This window comes from Bufo bufo, chromosome 1 (genome assembly GCF_905171765.1).
Source record: "Bufo bufo chromosome 1, aBufBuf1.1, whole genome shotgun sequence".
NCBI lineage: Eukaryota > Metazoa > Chordata > Amphibia > Anura > Bufonidae > Bufo > Bufo bufo.
In genome coordinates, this window is record NC_053389.1 from 776289032 (window position 1) to 776309482 (window position 20451).

Consider the following 20451-nt stretch of genomic DNA (forward strand, 5'->3'; position numbering starts at 1 on the left):
CTGCTGTGTAAAACTGTTTTATTTGTCTGACATTTTTTCATGGGACAATGATCTCCTGAGTTCAACCTCAATTTGAGATCTTCTCAACCAGTCTTGTTGTGTTCCTCAAGCAGTGCTGGAGATGTCTGGTAGCTGCTCACCACCTATGTTGTCATGGATCACACATACATGTTCCATAATTACATTGTGTGACTTATCTCCTGCCTCGGTTAACATGACGTTTTGACAGTTTTTGCTTTGGCTACTAATATATCTATGCGGTACCAAGTGCAAAAGTGCAACCTCCACCCCAGTCACCATATGATTATAATAATTATAATAATAGGTGGTTAGAGGAATGCAGAGATAATTATAACTCACGGCTGCACATTGTCACCTGTTTACGTTGCAAAAAGTCCACTTTTTATGTCATGTGTAAACTAAGCATTCAGGAATATTCGTGTGCCGCAGACTTGTCCCATTCATTTGAATGCGCCTTACAGAAGTCCATGTCCTTGCCGCTAAAACTACCTCCATTCAGATAAATGAGACTTATTTTTTAGTTGTAGAAATTGCTGTAACAAATTGTGAAGATTGTGTGTGAATTCATCCCATGATCGGAAATCTTTCGCTCCCTGGAGGGCCTGTCCTATGTTACAGATTATCCTCTGACTTCAACGGGTTGAATGTAACGTATAGTTTCTCCTGTGGTGGCGCTGCAGGGAAATTGTACCACTAGGGTTTCCCCAAGAAGGGAGCTGCAGCAGGATCCACACTTTGTGATCAGTTTATGGTCAAGGGCAGTTTCTAACAAGTAAAGATTTTTCAAAGCGGAGAACCCCTTTAAATCTTTGTTTGAATAGATCATGGGGATGACGGTGTACCATGCAAGTCTGTGCTCATTACAACCAATCACTGGTTTCAGTGCTCATGTGTCATATTGACTGGCATCACTGCTGATGCCAGTGACTAGCTGTAGGGGTCCCTTTCCTGTATGGAACTGCTGGGGTGTAACTAAAACCAGTGGAGGAACTGGCACTGGAACAGCAGAGGATTTAAAGGGATTGTCTAGGATTTTAGAAGTGATGGCCTATCCCTAGGATAGGCCATTGCTATTGGATTGGTGGGGGTCTGAGACCTTCCTCCAGCTTTCCCTGTTGAGCTGTTCTGAATGACTGTGTAGTCAGGGGTGCACCTAGTCTTTCTGCTGCCTGAGGTGAAAATTGACACGACGCCCCCCTCCATCCCTACTGTTAAAGGCATACTGTGATACAGTTGACGATAGAGAGATGAGCACTTCTACAATGGAAGCACTCATTTCCCATGGCCCTGCCACTGCCCCCACTCGGCTCCAGGTTGTGTCACCTGAGGCAGTCGCCTCACCTGGCCTCATTGGAGGTGCACCCCTGTGTGTAGTGGACGGAGCTGGATACTGTGAATTGGAGCAGTGTTGCAATAACAGCTCCATCCACTACAGTGACTACACTATGGATGGAGCTGTGTAATTCCACTACCACTTCCGGCATTGGAGGATAGGCCATCACTTATAGAATTCTTTAGGGCCCATTGACATGAACTTATGGCCACTGTGCCTGCAGTGTCCCACTACCCACGTGGGTACTGCAAAGTTGTAGTGTTATGCTTTGTATGCTTTATATAACCTGTTTTATGCTGCAGTGCATCTTTAATCCCTGCCTACAGATGTGTTAGATTCCATTACATTGAGCCTACCACTAGGGGGAGACAACACATCCCATATATATAGCCCAGCTCAGGCCTAGTTAGGCAGAGAGTGTGTTTTCAGTCTCCAGGGAGTTCAGTTTAGTTCAGTTTAGTCTTAGCTCTCAGTCTGGAGTCTTCAGCCCTGAGCTGAAGTGGTCCACATACTCAGAAGGATATTAATTCAAAAAGCACTAAAGAAACAGACACCCAAAGGGTTACGGCCATCGCTGTACGCGCTTTAGGACCTTTGGAGTTAAAAGTGAAGGACTTACCGGCCTCCGGCAGCCTCACTAACCTGCACTGGGATAACAGGGACCAGTGTAGAAGTCCTCTACTAGTAAACATAAAACTGATATCATTAATAGCCTGAGAGACAGACATACACCTGTCAGCAGTGGACCTCTTGCAGCTTTACCTCTGTCCATCTTAAAGAGACTGTATATCATGTCTGGATGTATTAGAGACAGTTTTATACTTGGATGTTACCGTTACTAGGAGCAACGTTCAGTAAAAGTTAGAGGTTGGATTGCACCATCCTTGTCTAAGTCTCCAATTCCTAAGTTAATACTACAGTAAATGCTTGTACCACAATAAAAGCTACTGGCATCACGTCTACAATGGACCTTGTCATAGGCACATTAATACAGACCATCAAGGGCACCTCGAACCACCATCTGGCCAGTGTCCCTTACACCAGAGTGTGCCCCAGAGAATTCCTGTGCCGTTCTCCTCTTCACTTATGCGAGCCTGCCCAGGGACGACATAACCGTGAGTAACCAGAACAGTATTTACCTCGGCCCATCTAATGCTCACACCGTGACCTCACATATAATTCCCCTGTGGGTCTGGCATACTGCATGCCCGTGTAGCGGACTGCAAACAGCGGGTCCACAAAACACTGGCACCATCGATGTGGAGTCCGAATTGGGTTCAGAATCTGCAAGATATGGTGGAGGTACGGATCGGAAGCCCATGGAAACTCTCAGAAGCCCTTCCACATGGTCATATGAATGGTCCCTTAAGAAGTCAGTACTGCTTGCTTTTTATCTTATTGCATTTGTTGCTATTCTCTTTGACTGTCAAACATGTGACTAGAGGCAGGGTGATATCAGAAAGGCGTGGTGTCATAAACCAGACAAGGGGAGAAGATTTATAGAAGATCAGGTCGTGTACAGTCATACAGTGTGATGTTATGACGGAACTTGTTGGTACTGTTTTGTCCTTTTTATAAAGAATGAGTACTTACTGTCCTGGAGGGTCCAAGTCCATCAATAAGACATTAACATGAGACCTGTGGCTCTCCAGCTTTTGCAAAACTACAACTACAATCATGCCCTCGTAGCTGCAGGCTGTCGGGGCATGATTGGAGCTGTCATTTTGAAACAATTGGAAAGCCAGAAGTTGGGGGACACTGTTCTAGGAGAATAGTTCAAACGTGTTTAATGTGCCGAACCTTCATAAAAAAAACTAATGGGGTCATTTTAAAACTGGTGTAAAGTAGTACTGGCTTAGTTGCCCATAGGAACCAATCAGATTCCTCCTTTCATTTTTGACATCTCTTTTGTAAAAAGAAAGGTGGAATCTGATTGGTTGCTAGGGGTAACTAAACCAGTTCTACTTTACACCAGTTTGATAAATGACCCCATAACTCTGCGCATCATTGTAGCAGATATATACAGCGCCCTACTCAAGTTTCACCCCTTCAGCTTCTTCTGCTGCTGTTAGCCTTTGGCAAACTTTAAAGGGAACCTGTCACCGGGATTTTGTGTATCAAATCGTTTTTTTTACACACTAAAAGCACACAGAGCTATGGGGACTGGATATTGCCGATGTGCTAGCGGCCATCTAGCAACCCATGTCCTCAGCTCTATACCCAAAATCCCGGTGACAGGTTCCCTTTAAAAGGGATGTCCTTAAAGGGATTCTGTCACCAGGTTTGACCCCTGTCAGCTAAACATATGCTGATGTTCAGGGGGTCTTCATGATTCCTAATGTGGGCTTATAAATGTCACTTCTGCGCCGCCTCCTAATCCTCTGTGCCGCCTCTCACTCTCCCTCCCTCCCCCCTCCTTCTGCTGTAAGATCTCTCGCTTGCGCACAGGGCTCTGCCTGAGGTGCCCTTGCAGACTTCTCCATTTGGCTTCTTACAGCGAAGTGCGCATGCGCCGGCACTTCGCTCAACCCCTGTATGCGCGAGATCTTACAGCAGGAGGAGGGGGGAGGGAGGGAGAGCGAGAGGCGGCACAGAGGATTAGGAGGCGGCGCAGAAGTCCGGAAAGGCGGCGCTGGGCACGAACGGCCGTGGGTGCGGTGGGCATCTTGCACCCATTAACATCCCCTTGGGCACCTTATTTGTTTGACTGACAGGTTAGTAATAGCTGTTTTTTAGCTAAATAAGCCCACAGATGACATTTATAAGCCCACATTAGGAATCGTGAAGACGCCCTGAACATCAGCATATGTTTAGCTGACAGGGGTCAAACCTGGTGACAGAATCCCTTTAATGACATAACACCTTTAATGCATTTTAAGAACTTAGGAGCACTGTCAGGTTTTCCGTCAACACCGGCGGGCGCGCTGCTGGCAATCCGCTTTCATGACAATGGGGCTGGGCTTCCTGGTACAGGAAGCACCAGCCAATCAGATGTATCGTGGCACATCCAGCGAGCTGACATCATTAGTCATGTGATGCCAGACCAGGAAGTGCGGCCTATCTAAACAGACACCTTGCTGGCCACAGGTTGCCTTGATTAATATCTTCTCTCCTCTTCACTAGTGTTCTTGTCTCATCTTATTCTGACTCTCCTATTATTCTGACCCTGCTTGGATCTTGACCCCTAAATCTTGGCTGATGATTTGGATCTTGATGTGCCCCCCTGGTTCTCAAATCTGGCTTGGTATCGATTCTGGTTTGCTCTGATCGCTATTCTAGTTCTGACTCCTGCATCTGTAACGCCCCAGAGTGGCATTACCACCTTTTACACCCCTCTACTATCTCCTATGGTTGATTTTATGTCATCATGTGTATTTATTGCCAGATCCTGCATAATGTGAATCTGTATTTCTGATTTTGCAACTGTTTTAAGTGTAATGTACCTGGTTCACCAGCAGATGGCGGCAATAATGGCAGAGCCATGTTAGCTAGAATGGAACCTTCTGTCCATTCTAGCCCTCTCTAGAGAGGGAGGAGTTTTAGTTAGTGAAGGTCAGTTCAGCTTACCCCCTTCTAGGGGAAAGTCTAGCTTACATCCTCTAAGCGGTAGGAAGAAGGCCCTCGTCCCTGCTGGACGAGTCCTGCTAGAGCCAGCCAGAGTACCTTCAGCTCTGCTAGACCAGGAGGCCAAGACTGAATGCCTCCAGAGTCAGGAGTAAAGATCCATTGAATAAAGATAAAGATAAGACAGATAAGAGACAGATAAAGACAGAGTCAGACTACAGCAAGCTAAGTACAGCAGAAAGGAAGAGATCCTATTTATTCCTGATAGCACAGCAGAGCTAAAGAGAGTGACAGATGTAGCAGAACCGAATGTGTTTTCCTGCCAGAATTTATGCCAAAACCTAGTGGTAACCAAGAGAAAGTTAGAAGATTGTTTCCAGATGAAAGTTTCTTCAAGTAAAGCTGTTATCAACTTCAATACAAATCTGGACTCCTTTTATTTCCTCATCCCCTTCAACAACCTCCCTTCATTTTGCTGCGGACGACAACGCCCGGGGTTCCAGGATATCCAGGTAGGAGCACCGTGACATGTGCACAACCACACCTAAGGGGACACTTTAGGCTACCCTTACACCACTCTGGCATTCCTACATCTGGGTTCCACCACCATCATCTACTTAGGGGGACTCAGTCCCTCGTTGCTGAAATGCAACTGGCGTCATGACAAAAACTCTTATAACATCTTAAAGGGACCCTCTGGTGCACAAGCAGTTGCCCAATGCACATCCGTTTTTTGACTCTGTCTCATTGGTTCTGATTAGGCTTATATTTGTCTCTCATGGTTTGACCCGTCTAGTTTGTTCCAATTTCTTAGTGTGGTCATCGATCTATCACTAGGTTCTTTCTTTCACACTTATCTAGGAAAGGACGGTCGACCAGTTGTAGACCGCTGCCTAGGATCGGGCAAGTAGGTAAGCACAGTGAGTGCGATGGGTAGTTCAAGGTTCACTCATCCCTACCGTGAAATATTCATTTTTATCTGAATGCACCCATTTCATTTGGTAGGAAGCTAGAAAAGCATTCAAATTAGGCAGTAGACTTTACCATGATGCATAGTTGCCAAAATAATTTAGGATATTTTAGGCTCACTCCGGTGACTGCCCCTGAGGAAATGTCCACAAACTTGCACATGTCCTGCCCCTTCCCAATCCCTTTGTCGTAAGCCGGCCAGGTAGACTTTTCAACGCCAGAATTTTATCATGTAGGGATGCAGAAGTTTTGGAGCTCTTCATCAGTAAAATGGGCCCTAATCCCTAAAAAATTTAATCTAGACATACTTTTTGACCCATTTAGATAAAAAAAAAAAAATTGCCACATGTGAACTGTAACAATACTGGGAGCTCTGCAGCTTTCTGTATGTTCTCTACAGCCTCTAAGATATCAGCCTTGGTTGTTATAGTCCCTCTACTCACTGCTTTGTGTCTCTCCAGCTTCTTCCTATCCGAATGTCTTGGCTTTTACTGCTCCCTGCCTGTGACCATAAATTCTCAGTGCAGTTGCTATTCTTCTCAGTACCCAGATAACCCACCACCTTATTAGATAAGTAGATTACACAAGGTATATCACAACCATTTTAGCTTTGGCTTGGCACTTCCATAATCCTGTTATACAGGGAGTGCAGAATTATTAGGCAAGTTGTATTTTTGAGGATTAATTTTATTATTGAACAACAACCATGTTCTCAATGAACCCAAAAAACTCATTAATATCAAAGCTGAATATTTTTGGAAGTAGTTTTTAGTTTGTTTTTAGTTTTAGCTATTTTAGGGGGATATCTGTGTGTGCAGGTGACGACTATTACTGTGCATAATTATTAGGCAACTTAACAAAAAACAAATATATACCCATTTCAATTATTTATTTTTACCAGTGAAACCAATATAACATCTCAACATTCACAAATATACATTTCTGACATTCAAAAACAAAACAAAAACAAATCAGTGACCAATATAGCCACCTTTCTTTGCAAGGACACTCAAAAGCCTGCCATCCATGGATTCTGTCAGTGTTTTGATCTGTTCACCATCAACATTGCGTGCAGCAGCAACCACAGCCTCCCAGACACTGTTCAGAGAGGTGTACTGTTTTCCCTCCTTGTAAATCTCACATTTGATGATGGACCACAGGTATTCAATGGGGTTCAGATCAGGTGAACAAGGAGGCCATGTCATTAGATTTTCTTCTTTTATACCCTTTCTTGCCAGCCACGCTGTGGAGTACTTGGACGCATGTGATGGAGCATTGTCCTGCATGAAAATCATGTTTTTCTTGAAGGATGCAGACTTCTTCCTGTACCACTGCTTGAAGAAGGTGTCTTCCAGAAACTGGCAGTAGGACTGGGAGTTGAGCTCGACTCCATCCTCAACCCGAAAAAGCCCCACAAGCTCATCTTTGATGATACCAGCCCAAACCAGTACTCCACCTCCACCTTGCTGGCGTTTGAGTCGGACTGGAGCTCTCTGCCCTTTACCAATCCAGCCATGGGCCCATCCATCTGGCCCATCAAGACTCACTCTCATTTCATCAGTCCATAAAACCTTAGAAAAATCAGTCTTGAGATATTTCTTGGCCCAGTCTTGACGTTTCAGCTTGTGTGTCTTGTTCAGTGGTGGTCGTCTTTCAGCCTTTCTTACCTTGGCCATGTCTCTGAGTATTGCACACCTTGTGCTTTTGGGCACTCCAGTGATGTTGCAGCTCTGAAATATGGCCAAACTGGTGGCAAGTGGCATCTTGGCAGCTGCACGCTTGACTTTTCTCAGTTCATGGGCAGTTATTTTGCGCCTTGGTTTTTCCACACGCTTTTTGCGACCCTGTTGACTATTTTGAATGAAACGCTTGATTGTTCGATGATCACGTTTCAGAAGCTTTGCAATTTTAAGAGTGCTGCATCCCTCTGCAAGATATCTCACTATTTTTGACTTTTCTGAGCCTGTCAAGTCCTTCTTTTGACCCATTTTGCCAAAGGAAAGGAAGTTGCCTAATAATTATGCACACCTAATATAGGGTGTTGATGTCATTAGACCACACCCCTTCTCATTACAGAGATGCACATCACCTAATATGCTTAATTGGTAGTAGGCTTTCGAGCCTATACAGCTTGGAGTAAGACAACATGCATAAAGAGGATGATGTGGTCAAAATACTCATTTGCCTAATAATTCTGCACGCAGTGTACTTTGCATGTAATGTATCTCCCAAAATGAAAAGGTAATACATAAAAACAATCCAAAATTTTATGCCAGTAAAGTTGAATTCCCGACCACAAATTCAATTAAAATTAATAGTTTGTTTGAGGCTTATAGAAGAGATATATATTTTTTTCCTGAGCAGAGACCTCGAATGGTAGGCACTGGCTGCTATGATGTTCTTCCACACTGAGAAGCACCAGCCACAGTTTACCCCTGCCAAAGGGTAATGACCATTGTACTGGGTGAGCTCTCTTTGTTCTCCTAGACTAAACGATGCAAAAAAGTTTAGACCAGCACATCCAAAGTTACAGGTGAACAGCCATAAAGCTAGCATTAAGATATATGGAAGCACACGATTACACATGCAAACAGTAGAAGTAGGGATTACTCTGGATTACAGTGGTACTATACCTACTATACATAAAAAATGCCCGCAATTGTGGAAAGCACAGAGGCCAGCATCAGTGTAGTGTGAATGTAGTCTTAGGGCTTATGCACACAAACTTTTTTTATTATTCTGTTTTTCTTTTCCGGACTGTAAACGGAACCATTCATTTCAATGGGTCCGCCAAAAAAAGAGAAGAACATGAACTATTATTCTCCACATTACGGACAAGGATAGTACTATTCTATTAGAGGCCAGCTGTTCCGTTCCGCAAAAAACGGAATGCACACGGACGTCATCCTTATTTTTGCGGATCCGTTTTTTGTGGACCGCAAAATACTATAAAAAAAGCCATACGGTCGTGTGTATGAGGCCTTAGTCAGAAGACTAGCACAAAGGAATTAATCGCTGAGCAATCAGCCCACTCCCAGAACACGCCCGCTGTGGGGAGAAACAGGGCATTGCACCCTGTTGCTAAGGATGCTGTTGCGTCACCAGGCGTGGCTTAGCAGCGCATCTGACCCAGTGCGGTTGTTCCGAAGCTGAAGATCTCGCCACCGGAGCCCGGACAGGTAAGTTGGTGACACACGCTCATCATAGCTAAATACCGCAATTTCTAGTAGTAAAACAGTTTTATATCACAGCCCATAAACTTTCATTTACTTTTCTCTTTTTGCCAACATTTACAAGTAGTTGTAAAAAAATATCTCTGGGAACTATTATTATTCCCTTATCTAGGCAAAGAGTTTCATTCCTTCCCCTGAGTGCCACTTACAGTTTATGGTCACCGTTCTGGCAGCTCCTGGAGACATGCTTGTCTTTCAGGCTGATATCTTGACAGAACTAAGAATATTGGATGAAAAGCATTGTGTCATTTACATCAGTGGCTGTAAGTGTACAGGGATGTCACCATACACAGAAAACACACACGGTGATGTCACCATAGTGGGATGATGTTCACAGTGATGTCAAAGTTAAGGGAGAATAAACACAGTGATGTCACAGAACAGGGATAATAAACACAGTGATGTCACAGAACAGGGATAATAAACACAGTGATGTCACAGTACAGAGATAATAAACAGAGTGATGTCACAGTACAGGGATAATAAACATAGTGATGTCACAGTACATTGATAATAAACACAGTGATGTCACAGTACATAGATAATAAACACAGTGATGTCACAGTACAGAGATAATAAACACAGTGATGTCACAGTACAGGGATAATAAACATAGTGATGTCACAGTACAGAGATAATAAACACAGTGATGTCACAGTACAGGGATAATAAACACAGTGATGTCACAGTACAGGGATAATAAACACAGTGATGTCACAGAACAGGGATAATAAACACAGTGATGTCACAGAACAGGGATAATAAACACAGTGATGTCACAGTACAGAGATAATAAACACAGTGATGTCACAGTACATTGATAATAAACACAGTGATGTCACAGTACATAGATAATAAACACAGTGATGTCACAGTACAGAGATAATAAACACAGTGATGTCACAGTACAGGGATAATAAACATAGTGATGTCACAGTACAGAGATAATAAACACAGTGATGTCACAGTTCAGGGATAATACACAGTGATGTCACAGTACAGGGATAATAAACACAGTGATGTCACAGTACAGGGATAATAAAACACAGTGATGTCACAGTACAGGGATAATAAACACAGTGATGTCACAGTACAGGGATAATAAACACAGTGATGTCACAGTACAGGGATAATAAACATAGTGATGTCACAGTACAGGGATAATAAACACAGTGATGTCACAGTACAGAGATAATAAACACAGTGATGTCACAGTACAGGGATAATAAACACAGTGATGTCACAGTGCAGGGATAATAAACACAGTGATGTCACAGTACAGGGATAATAAACAGAGTGATGTCACAGTGCATAGATAATAAACACAGTGATGTCACAGTACAGGGATAATAAACACAGTGATGTCATAGCACAGGGATAATAAATAGTGATGTCACAGCACAGGGATAATAAACAGTGATGTCACATTACAGGGATAATAAACACAGTGATGTCACAGTACAGGGATAAGAAACACAGTGATGTCACAGCACAGGGATAATAAACACAGTGATGTCACAGTACAGAGATAATAAACACAGTGATGTCACAGTACAGGGATAATAAACATAGTGATGTCACAGTACAGAGATAATAAACGCAGTGATGTCACAGCACAGAGATAATAAACGCAGTGATGTCACAGCACAGAGATAATAAACGCAGTGATGTCACAGCACAGAGATAATAAACGCAGTGATGTCACAGTACTTAGTTTTTACTCTTTACGCTTTTCTCCTCGTGCAAATACTGAACAAGAGCTGCTGGGTAATAGCTGTCGGGGGCTTATTTGCTCACATAGTAGAGGGGGCCACAACATGTATAGACCTGAAAGAGATTCTGGGACCACAACATGTAACTGGCTTCATCTCTTGATTTATCATGATGACTTCACTCAGAATGCAGCGTGATGAATCAGGCAGGTCTCATTCTCCATGCCTTTAGCTTTGCTTATCCTGATCATTTGTAGATTTAAGTGGGTGGAGAAGAATTTTAGGTGTGCAAAATTGTGAAAGAGCCGTATACAGTTAATGTACATAGACGTCTCTGGACACATCGCCAGGAAGGCTTTTTTGTATTTACTGGTGACTGGGGCTTTAAGGTATGTGCACTTTCCCTCTATCAGCAGTCACAATCTGTGTGATCCCCACTGGCTGCCATATAATTCTGTTTATTGTGTTGAAATCATACAGAACATTGTGCTGCTCACAGCCAGACATCACGTGGTGCTCCAGCTGTAGATATGTCTGTACAGCAAATGCTGGGATTGCTGTATTTCATTATAAGGTAACTCCAACAAGCAGGTGCATAGCTATATGGTGTATTGATTTAGCAGTTATACCCGGACATTGGTGATGGGGGGGTCGAAGACCTACATGTCACTCACTTAAGACACCAATATTATAAATGACACATGGTCGGGTGTGGCCCGACATTGGGACCCACAACTTTAAAGACATCTTTGGAGGCATTTTGAGTTAAAAAAATAAAATAAAAAATCAGCTTTTCAATTGGCCTTTAATAAAATGTTGAGCCCCTTTCTCTGTACAGTGTTGAGATTGTCTAGTAGAATGCTTTGTGTTTATACTGAGTCCCGCCTGGGAATTCAGCTAAAGGCTCCTGTGAAGCTTATCTCTGATCTCCTGAGAGCTCATAAATCCTCAATATAGCTCAGTTCTTATCTTACTGATAAGAATAAGGCTTAATAAGTGTTTATGAGCCGTTAATAATTCAGAGATAAGGGTACGAGTCGACCACACGGTTGTGATGAGGCTGCGCTGCGGTTGAGTACTGCGTGGCCATATGGGCCATGGCTGGCTCTTGTTAACTGATGAAGGCAACACTGTTTAGTTGATTTGCATTGCTAATGGCCTTGCGGCACTGTTAATACTGTGTGGCCATTAACAATGCTGTTAATGAGTCATCTATATGGCCGTGCGGTACTCGACCACAGTGCGACCGCATCACAAACATAACACCACCACGCTGTGCTGGTGCATCCTAAGGTATATCTTAAGATATTACATAGCTGCCAGTTAATGGCTCAAAGTGGAAGTGAAAGTAAGATGTTCACAGCTAGGCTAAAACGTAACCCTTTATGACAAAAAACGCTGAAAATTATTAATAATGATCAATTGAAAAAAAGATTTTTGCCCCCGAAAAAATTGCCCCCGAAGGTGTTAATAGTCTTTAAAGTTACGTCCCTGCTATATTTTATATAAATTATCTCTGTGCTGACTTATCAGCAATAGAAGTAACGGGCCTCCTATGGCGGGTCTATAGCCGGCCGACAGCAATACCTCTCCACTGCCCCCATATGCACTTATGCCAGCTTGGCCGAGGGTGCATGTGTTCTGAATGGGGAAAGAGTAGAAAGCCCCTGCCAAACACCTCTGGGGGTGGCTTACCTCCCCAAGGACAAAAGGACGGTCCATTCTGAACTCCCCTATCCTTATCTTTCCTGGCACCTGCCGTTGGGGGGCCCCCATAGACATTAGATGGTTGACTTGTCCGACAAGTATGGTCACCTTATGAGGACCAGACCTTCTTTTTGGTACTCAAGACAACCCTTCCGCAACCGTGCTCCAGAGGTTCAGGATTGTCATAAAGGACATTGGAGAATGGTTGTTAGCAGCAGCCTCAGAAAACCGTGAAGTGGTCAAAAATACCAAATTCACATACTGCGAAAGAGGAACAGAAGCGGAAAGTCTGGGTTACCAGTGTGATAAGAGAAGAGTGAAGCGACGTGAAGTAATACTATGGGAACAGAAGAGATAAAGACATAATACTCACTACAGCTCGTTCCTGATACTGGTGTAAACTGGACATAGACACAGGCGTTGTATGGCATCATCACTATGATAATCCTGCTCTGTATGATACACGGTCTGAACATCTGGATTGAGTTGGATCTCAGCATGCAGTATAATCCTCAAGACCCCCAGCCATTCACTTGATACAGTGATACGCATATGGACGTGTCCTCCTGCTCCCTCATTTTGCTTATCAGTGGAGGTCCTGATGGTTGAATTATACAGGGCTCCATGGTGACATCACTGGATTACCATAACCGAGCTGGCACCTCAATGTTTCCAGGCAGATTGCAGCCGTCATGCAAGATCTGACCATGTCTGATTGCAGACCCTACACCCAGTCCTTCAAGGGGTTCTCCCATGATTAATGTAAAAAATGAGAATCATATAGTACATGACAATCTCTAACAAAGCTATGACCAGCCCTGCACCTCACATGGATCCAGAGATCTCCCCATTCATTGCTCCAATTTATATCAAGCAGTCAGTTCAGGGAGTATGTCCCTTCTAATAACAGCTCAGGAGGCAGACGAGGGATGGAACTGAGCATATGCGTCCACCTCAGCAAGGTGGACAGAGAAATGAGAAAAAGGTCAAACAGCAGGTGGCGCTATGCAGATACATTTAATTGAATAACTCAGAGGCTATACTACTGCAGCATATTTTCTGTGGGACAACCCCACCTTTTGTGTTTTTTTTTAACAAACTCCCCTTGTGGCCAGACCTACAAAAGGGAAGCATACTTACCTGCCCCCCACTCCTTCTCTCCTTCTGGCTGCAGCGGTAACCAGACCTCCTTGTGTGAGGTGGCCATGACGCAAGGAGAGCAGTTCACCTTTGTGGCCAGTAACTGGCTACCAACACCCCCACCCCAAAAGGTGGCCAATCCCTTTATGGCATCTGACTGAGGGCATCTTCTGGCCGTGGACTCCTTGACGCTGGCCAAATGGTATCTGCGACTTCTCGTCTTTTTATTTTTTTCAATTCACTCCCAGTTTTGGTTTCCAAAACTGCATCAGGAAACCTGACTGAGATTCCTGCCTTTCCCTGTTTCCTTACAGTCAGGTGAGCCACACTAGAGGGGCACGAGAATCACTTACCTGCTTGGTCATCGAATGGTAACTTACCGTACCAATGAGAATCAGTAATTGCAATGGATCACAGGAAGCAATTATCTGGTTGTCTCCCGAAACCCCATGTTAGCAGAGTCCGTACCCAGCGGCAGAGGGATGATAAGCCCGGGGCAGGGGCGGGCTGACCATTCGGGCACTTGGGCATGAATCGAGGGCCCGCGGCCACTAGGGGGCCCCATCAGGCCCCGCAACCTGCCGCAAGTGACAGTCACACTCACAGCGCTTTTAATGTCCAGTCGCGGGTTGGGGCCTTTGTGCCTGGCCAGCGGGCCCGCAGCACTGCGCAGTTACTTTACCCAGTGTCCACCCCTGGCCCCGCCCCCAGCCATACCCTCTCTGGCGCTGCACCATTCTTGCTGTGATTACTGCGAGACCCGATGCGGCTGGGCCGCGGTCGGTGCCTGTGCATTGCGGACTGCAATTTGCGGTCCATAGCACGGGCTTCAAACGGTCGTGTGAACAAGCCCTAAGGGTGCTGGGTCGTTGGAGAAGGGGGAGGGAGGGGTTAGTAGTACAGTACTATCTGCACATTGTAAAAAAAAAAAAAAAGTAATCTGCAAAATATTATATATTTGTGTCAAAAGTTGTGCTTTTTTTATTTTTAGAATAATGATACAGCCATTTTATTTGATACTTTTGTGCTGATTCTTATATTAAGGGACACTATAGTCACCAGAACCACAACAGCTAAACGTAGTAGTTCTGGTGTCCATAGCATGTCTCTGCAAGCTTTTTAATGGAAACACTGCCTTTTCAGAAAAAAAAGGCAGTATTCACATTACTTGTAAAGAGTGAATAAAAGAACAGTGGCTCACCAGCAGGTGTTACCTTGGAAGGTGCTCTCTCCAAGGGCAACACCCCAAGCCCTATGATATTAGAGCTACAAAATTCAAAATGAACGGTTGGAGGCCACTCAGATCTACATTTAGTATTTATATTAATGCCAAGGAACACCTCTACTGACCACTCATCAGGCGGCCACTCATCAGGCGGCCACTTATCAGACGGCCACTAGAGGTGCTTCCTAGTCCATATAGAAATTCCTGATAGAAATTCATTGATTCAAAGCATCTCTATGAAGCCCCGCATGGGAAAGCAGTGGTTGGCTATGATATACTCACACACTCATCAGACAGCCACTCATCAGGCGACCACTCATCAGGCGGCCACTCATCAGATGACCACTGATCAGTCGGCCACTCATCAGACGGCCACTCATCAGACGGCCGCTCATCAGACGGCCACTCATCAGACGGCCACTCATCAGACGGCCACTCATCAGACGGCCACTCATCAGACGGCCAATCATCAGACGGCCAATCATCAGACGGCCACTCATCAGGCGACCACTCATCAGGCGGCCACTCATCAGACGGCCACTCATCAGACGACCACTCATCAGACGGCCACTCATCAGGCGACCACTCATCAGGCAACCACTCATCAGGCGGCCACTCATCAGGCGGCCACTCATCAGGCGGCCACTAATCAGACGGCCAATCATCAGACAGCCACTCATCAGGCGACCACTCATCAGACAGCCACTCATCAGACAGCCACTCATCAGACAGCCACTCATCAGGCGACCACTCATCAGGCGGCCACTCATCAGGCGGCCACTGATCAGTCGGCCGCTCATCAGACGGCCGCTCATCAGACGGCCACTCATCAGACGGCCACTCATCAGACGGCCACTCATCAGGCGGCCACTCATCAGGCGGCCACTCATCAGGCGGCCACTCATCAGACGGCCACTCATCAGACGGCCACTCATCAGACGGCCACTCATCAGACGGCCACTCATCAGGCGACCACTCATCAGGCGACCACTCATCAGGCGGCCACTCATCAGGCGGCCACTCATCAGGCGGCCATTAATCAGACGGCCAATCATCAGACAGCCACTCATCAGGCGACCACTCATCAGACAGCCACTCATCAGACAGCCACTCATCAGGCGACCACTCATCAGGCAGCCACTCATCAGGCGGCCACTCATCAGACGACCACTGATCAGGCGGCCACTCATCAGATGGCCACTCATCAGACGGCCACTCATCAGACAGCCACTCATCAGGCAGCCACTCATCAGGTGACCTCATCAGACTGCCACTTATCAGACGGCCACTAGAGGTCCTTCCTAGTCCAGTGGCATTCACGCTAAACACTCCTGATAGAAATTCATTGATTCAAAGCATCTCTATGAAGCCATGCATGGGAAAGCAGTGGTTGGCTATGATATACTCACACACTGCACATTCCTGTGACTCATATTGCTGTAGAGCTTGCGATACTCACACACTGCACTTTTCCATGCATTTTATTGCTGAGGTACCTGTGATGCACATCGCACATTACTGTGAGTTGTATTGCTGTGGAGCAGTGCGATACACGCAGTCGGAGATACGCTTGTGTTGTGGTGGAGGGCGGGATTTTTTTATTTATTAATTAGTAAACATTTATTTTGAACATAGTGAAGAGAAATTCTGTACCAAGTGTAGGTGATGTGGGCGGCGCGATATGTGGGTGTGGCAGTGTGTGGGTGGGGACACAGGGCCCCATAATCTCCTTTCGCCCGGGGGCCCCATGAGTTGTCAGTCCGCCCCTGGCACGGGGTAAATTACAGGATTACACCAAGCCGGGGACATTTACCGGATTACAGTGCTGGAGGCAGCCTCGCTGTAAAGCCCATAATATCATGCACATGGCAGAAATCTCCGTGCAGCATCCAGTGTACGACAGGGGCTCCTCACATTTACTTGTCCTGACCTCATAACACTGACCTTTCAAATCACCAGCCTAAATATAGGAGGGGGTAATGTGACCTGCGCTAGGAGCCCTCACTTCACATCAGTTTACCGTGGGTTTATAACATAATGATGATCATAATAAGAAAAAACAATATCAAATACTAATAATAATACGTTACATCAAATACTACTATTACTACGAATAATAATAATAATAATAACTAAATCAAACATTACTACTACTACTAATTGTAATACTAATAAAAATCTATCTAATAATAATTATACTACATTAAATCAAATACTTCTACTTATAATAAAAGAAATTAATAATATTAGCTATTTTTATTATTTATGATTAATAATTACCGTAGTAATATCATTATTATGCCATCTTTATGTGGAAAAAAATTACTGTTTAATTATCATTTTTCCATGATATATAGCATATTATAAATGTATATACTGTATATATATATTATTACCACTATTATTACTATTATTGTTACATTATTACTACTGTTCATTTCATTACAATTACTACTATATTATTAATACCGTATGTCTATTCTATTATTATCCCTTACAGATATGAGTTCTTCATTTATTATAAATTGTCTGTAACTTAAATGTACTTTTCAGATAATAAGGCCTCATGCACACGACTGGTTTTTTTTGCGGTGCGCAAAACGGATTTCCGTTGTTCCGTGATCCGTGACCGTTATTTCTTCCGTGGGTCTTCTTTGATTTTTGGAGGATCCACGGACATGAAAAGTGAAAAAAAAAACTAAGTCAAGTTTCCATTGAAAATGATAGGAAAAAACGGACACGGATCACAGACACGGATCACGGACGCGGATGATTATCTTGTGTGCATCCGTGATAGGTCATATTTTTTTCACGGACTGGAAAAATGGATCACGGACGCGGAAGCCAAACGGTGCATTTTCCGATTTTTCCACGGACCCATTGAAAGTCAATGGGTCCGCGCAAAAAAAAATGGAACAACGGCCGCGGATGCACACAACGGTCGTGTGCATGAGGCCTAACAATCACACTCATCATCACAGACAGACAGTTGGGATTCCACCAAACACCGCCTCAGGCTGCCCCTGCACACGGTGCGGATTTATGAGCAGAAAATCCAGCATGAAATGCGCTTCAAAACACCGTATTTATCACGGTTTTGGTGTGTGTTTTTTTATGTTGCTGTTGTGGATTTTCTGTTTTACGTTAACAACTCTATTGAAGTCTATGGGGAAAACCGCTATAAACCGCGGCGCGGCAGGTAGAAGATACGCACAGTGGACTTGCGGTTTGTCAGAGCTTATTCCCTTCGCTGGCGGTGTATTACGCTGTGGTTTTAATAACAAAATAATGACCCGACTTGTGTCGTTGTAGTCGGAGGTGGCACTTGTTGTCGGATCATCCTGGTATTGTACAGTGATCCCGGTATTACATGGGCATTCCAGTACTGAGCACCGCAGGAGCAGTATCATCTCACCAGGACGGTGCTGTAGGCATTTACTGTGCACACGTCTAATGCTCTGCAGAAGTAAAAGGAGGACTGCCCCTTTAATGATTGCAAGCTTCCTAACTCCTCCCAGAAGAGGTCCCTGCCAAAGTGAAGTCAGCAGCTGAGTCCTGAGCTTGAAGTTGCTCATTGCTCTCAGGCAGCCTGACATGGCACAACGTCATACCTGCTCCATGGGGCTGCTCTGCCCTCTCTACCCTCAACATCACCAGGACTGAGCTGCTGGAAGTAGCACACCACCATCATCTTCTCTTCACCATGGCTCCTTGCCAGGAGGTCAACTTCTCGGATCTTGTGTTGAACCTGAGCTCCAGCCCTGGCAGCAGCAGTAGCAGCAGTGCAGGTGGGCATACCCTCAACCTCTCAGAGAAGTGGATGGTAGGAGCAGCTTTGGCTTTCATGATCTTGATGATCGTCTTTGGAAATCTTCTGGTCATCATCGCCATAACCAAAACTCCAAGGTTGCAAACCATGACCAACGTGTTTATCACCTCTTTGGCTTGCGCCGACTTGATCATGGGAGTTCTGGTGGTGCCACCTGGTGCCACCATCCTCATCACTGGGGACTGGCTATATGACACCATTGTTTGTGAGCTGTGGACCTCTGTGGATGTCCTGTGTGTCACTGCCAGCATCGAGACTTTGTGTGTCATTGCTGTGGACAGATACATTGCCATCACTTCACCTTTGAAGTATGAGATGTTGGTGACCAAAACCAGGGCAAGGTTGGTAGTTTGCTTTGTATGGGCAGTATCTGCCTTGATCTCCTTCTTGCCCATCATGAACCACTGGTGGAGAGATACCAACAACCAAATAGCCCAGGACTGTTACAATGACCCCAAATGCTGCGATTTTGTCACCAATATGCCCTACGCCATCATATCTTCCACCATCTCCTTCTATGTTCCCCTCGTCATCATGATCTTCGTCTATGTCAGGGTATTTATAGTGGCCACCAAACAAGTCAACTTGATAGAGAAGGACAAGGTGAGATTTAATAATGGAACACCGGTGCCTTCCACCAAAAACAGAAGGACTTCCAAAAGAAGACCCTCAGGGTTATTGGCCATCAAAGAACACAAGGCCCTTAAGACTTTGGGCATCATCATGGGCACCTTCACTCTCTGTTGGCTTCCCTTCTTTGTGGCCAACATCATCAAAGTCTTCTGCACTGCCTCAATAGATGACCAGATCTTCTTGTTCTTGAACTGGTTGGGCTATGTGAACTCAGGGCTGAACCCTATCATTTATTGTAGGAGTCCAGATTTTAGGAAAGCCTTTAAGAAACTTTGCTGTTGCCCCAGGACTGCAGACAGAAAGCTCCACGCTCTGTCTAAGGACCCTAGAAGGTGCCAGTACTCCTCTAGCAACCAGCTAAGCTGTGATGGGACCAAGCACTTGGCAGATGCTGAGCTGGGCAATGGAAGTCTCAGCAGTAGTAGTCGTTGTAGCAGCAGGACTGAGGAGACCAGCCTGAAGAACAGTCCAGGCAACTTCCACCATCCTGACCGGCCTGACATGTAAGCCACTGAATGGAGCCTTCATTCCATTGAGTCAATGGGGGTTGACCCCTGTGTTTTACAGAAGATGATGCTTTGCACAATCTTTACCAGACGGAAATGACCACGATCTTCATGCGTGTTGTCCGTGTGTTTAGCATGTTCTACGTAAGGAGGCACCAAGAGCAAATCCCAGACGTGTTTACTTGATGCTGAGGGTAGAGGTGGCTCCTGACATGTTATGTATGTGTTTTAGATTCCCCTTTTGTATCTGAATTGAGACTACTGTTTCCTCTGGAAAAACAAAAAAACACACAAAAAAAACAAAAAAAAAACGTAATTTTTAGCATTGAGTGTACACATGTAGCAGAGCTGAGTTTGTCTTTTGACACAGGAATTCTTCTCTGTAGAACTGACATTAGTACATCAACTTACAGCCTTCCCTGACATTAAATGACATTTTCAGCTCTGCTATATTTCCAGAAGCAGAAGCTGCAGAGATGAATTTGTCGTCTTAAGGTTTTTCTTTAGTAGCTCATTAAAGGGGTATTCCGGCTGTTAAAAGTTATCCCACCGCTGGGACCCCCACCAATCTCACAGTTA

General features: G+C 44.9%; 1 protein-coding gene across 1 annotated transcript; it reads left to right on the top strand.

Annotated features, from left to right (window-relative positions):
• Nucleotides 1–18457: 18457 nt before the first annotated feature.
• Nucleotides 18458–20140, top strand: LOC120986340 (beta-4C adrenergic receptor-like). Its single transcript, XM_040414862.1, has one exon. It carries the CDS (start codon nucleotides 18608–18610, stop codon nucleotides 19871–19873), a length of 1266 nt encoding a protein of 421 aa, XP_040270796.1. The 5' UTR covers nucleotides 18458–18607; the 3' UTR covers nucleotides 19874–20140.
• The last annotated feature ends 311 nt before the right edge of the window (nucleotides 20141–20451 follow it).

Coding starts and splice junctions, on each gene's coding strand:
- LOC120986340 (XM_040414862.1), top strand. CDS start 18,608: ATGGCTCCTTGCCAGGAGGTCAACTTCTCGGATCTTGTGTTGAACCTG.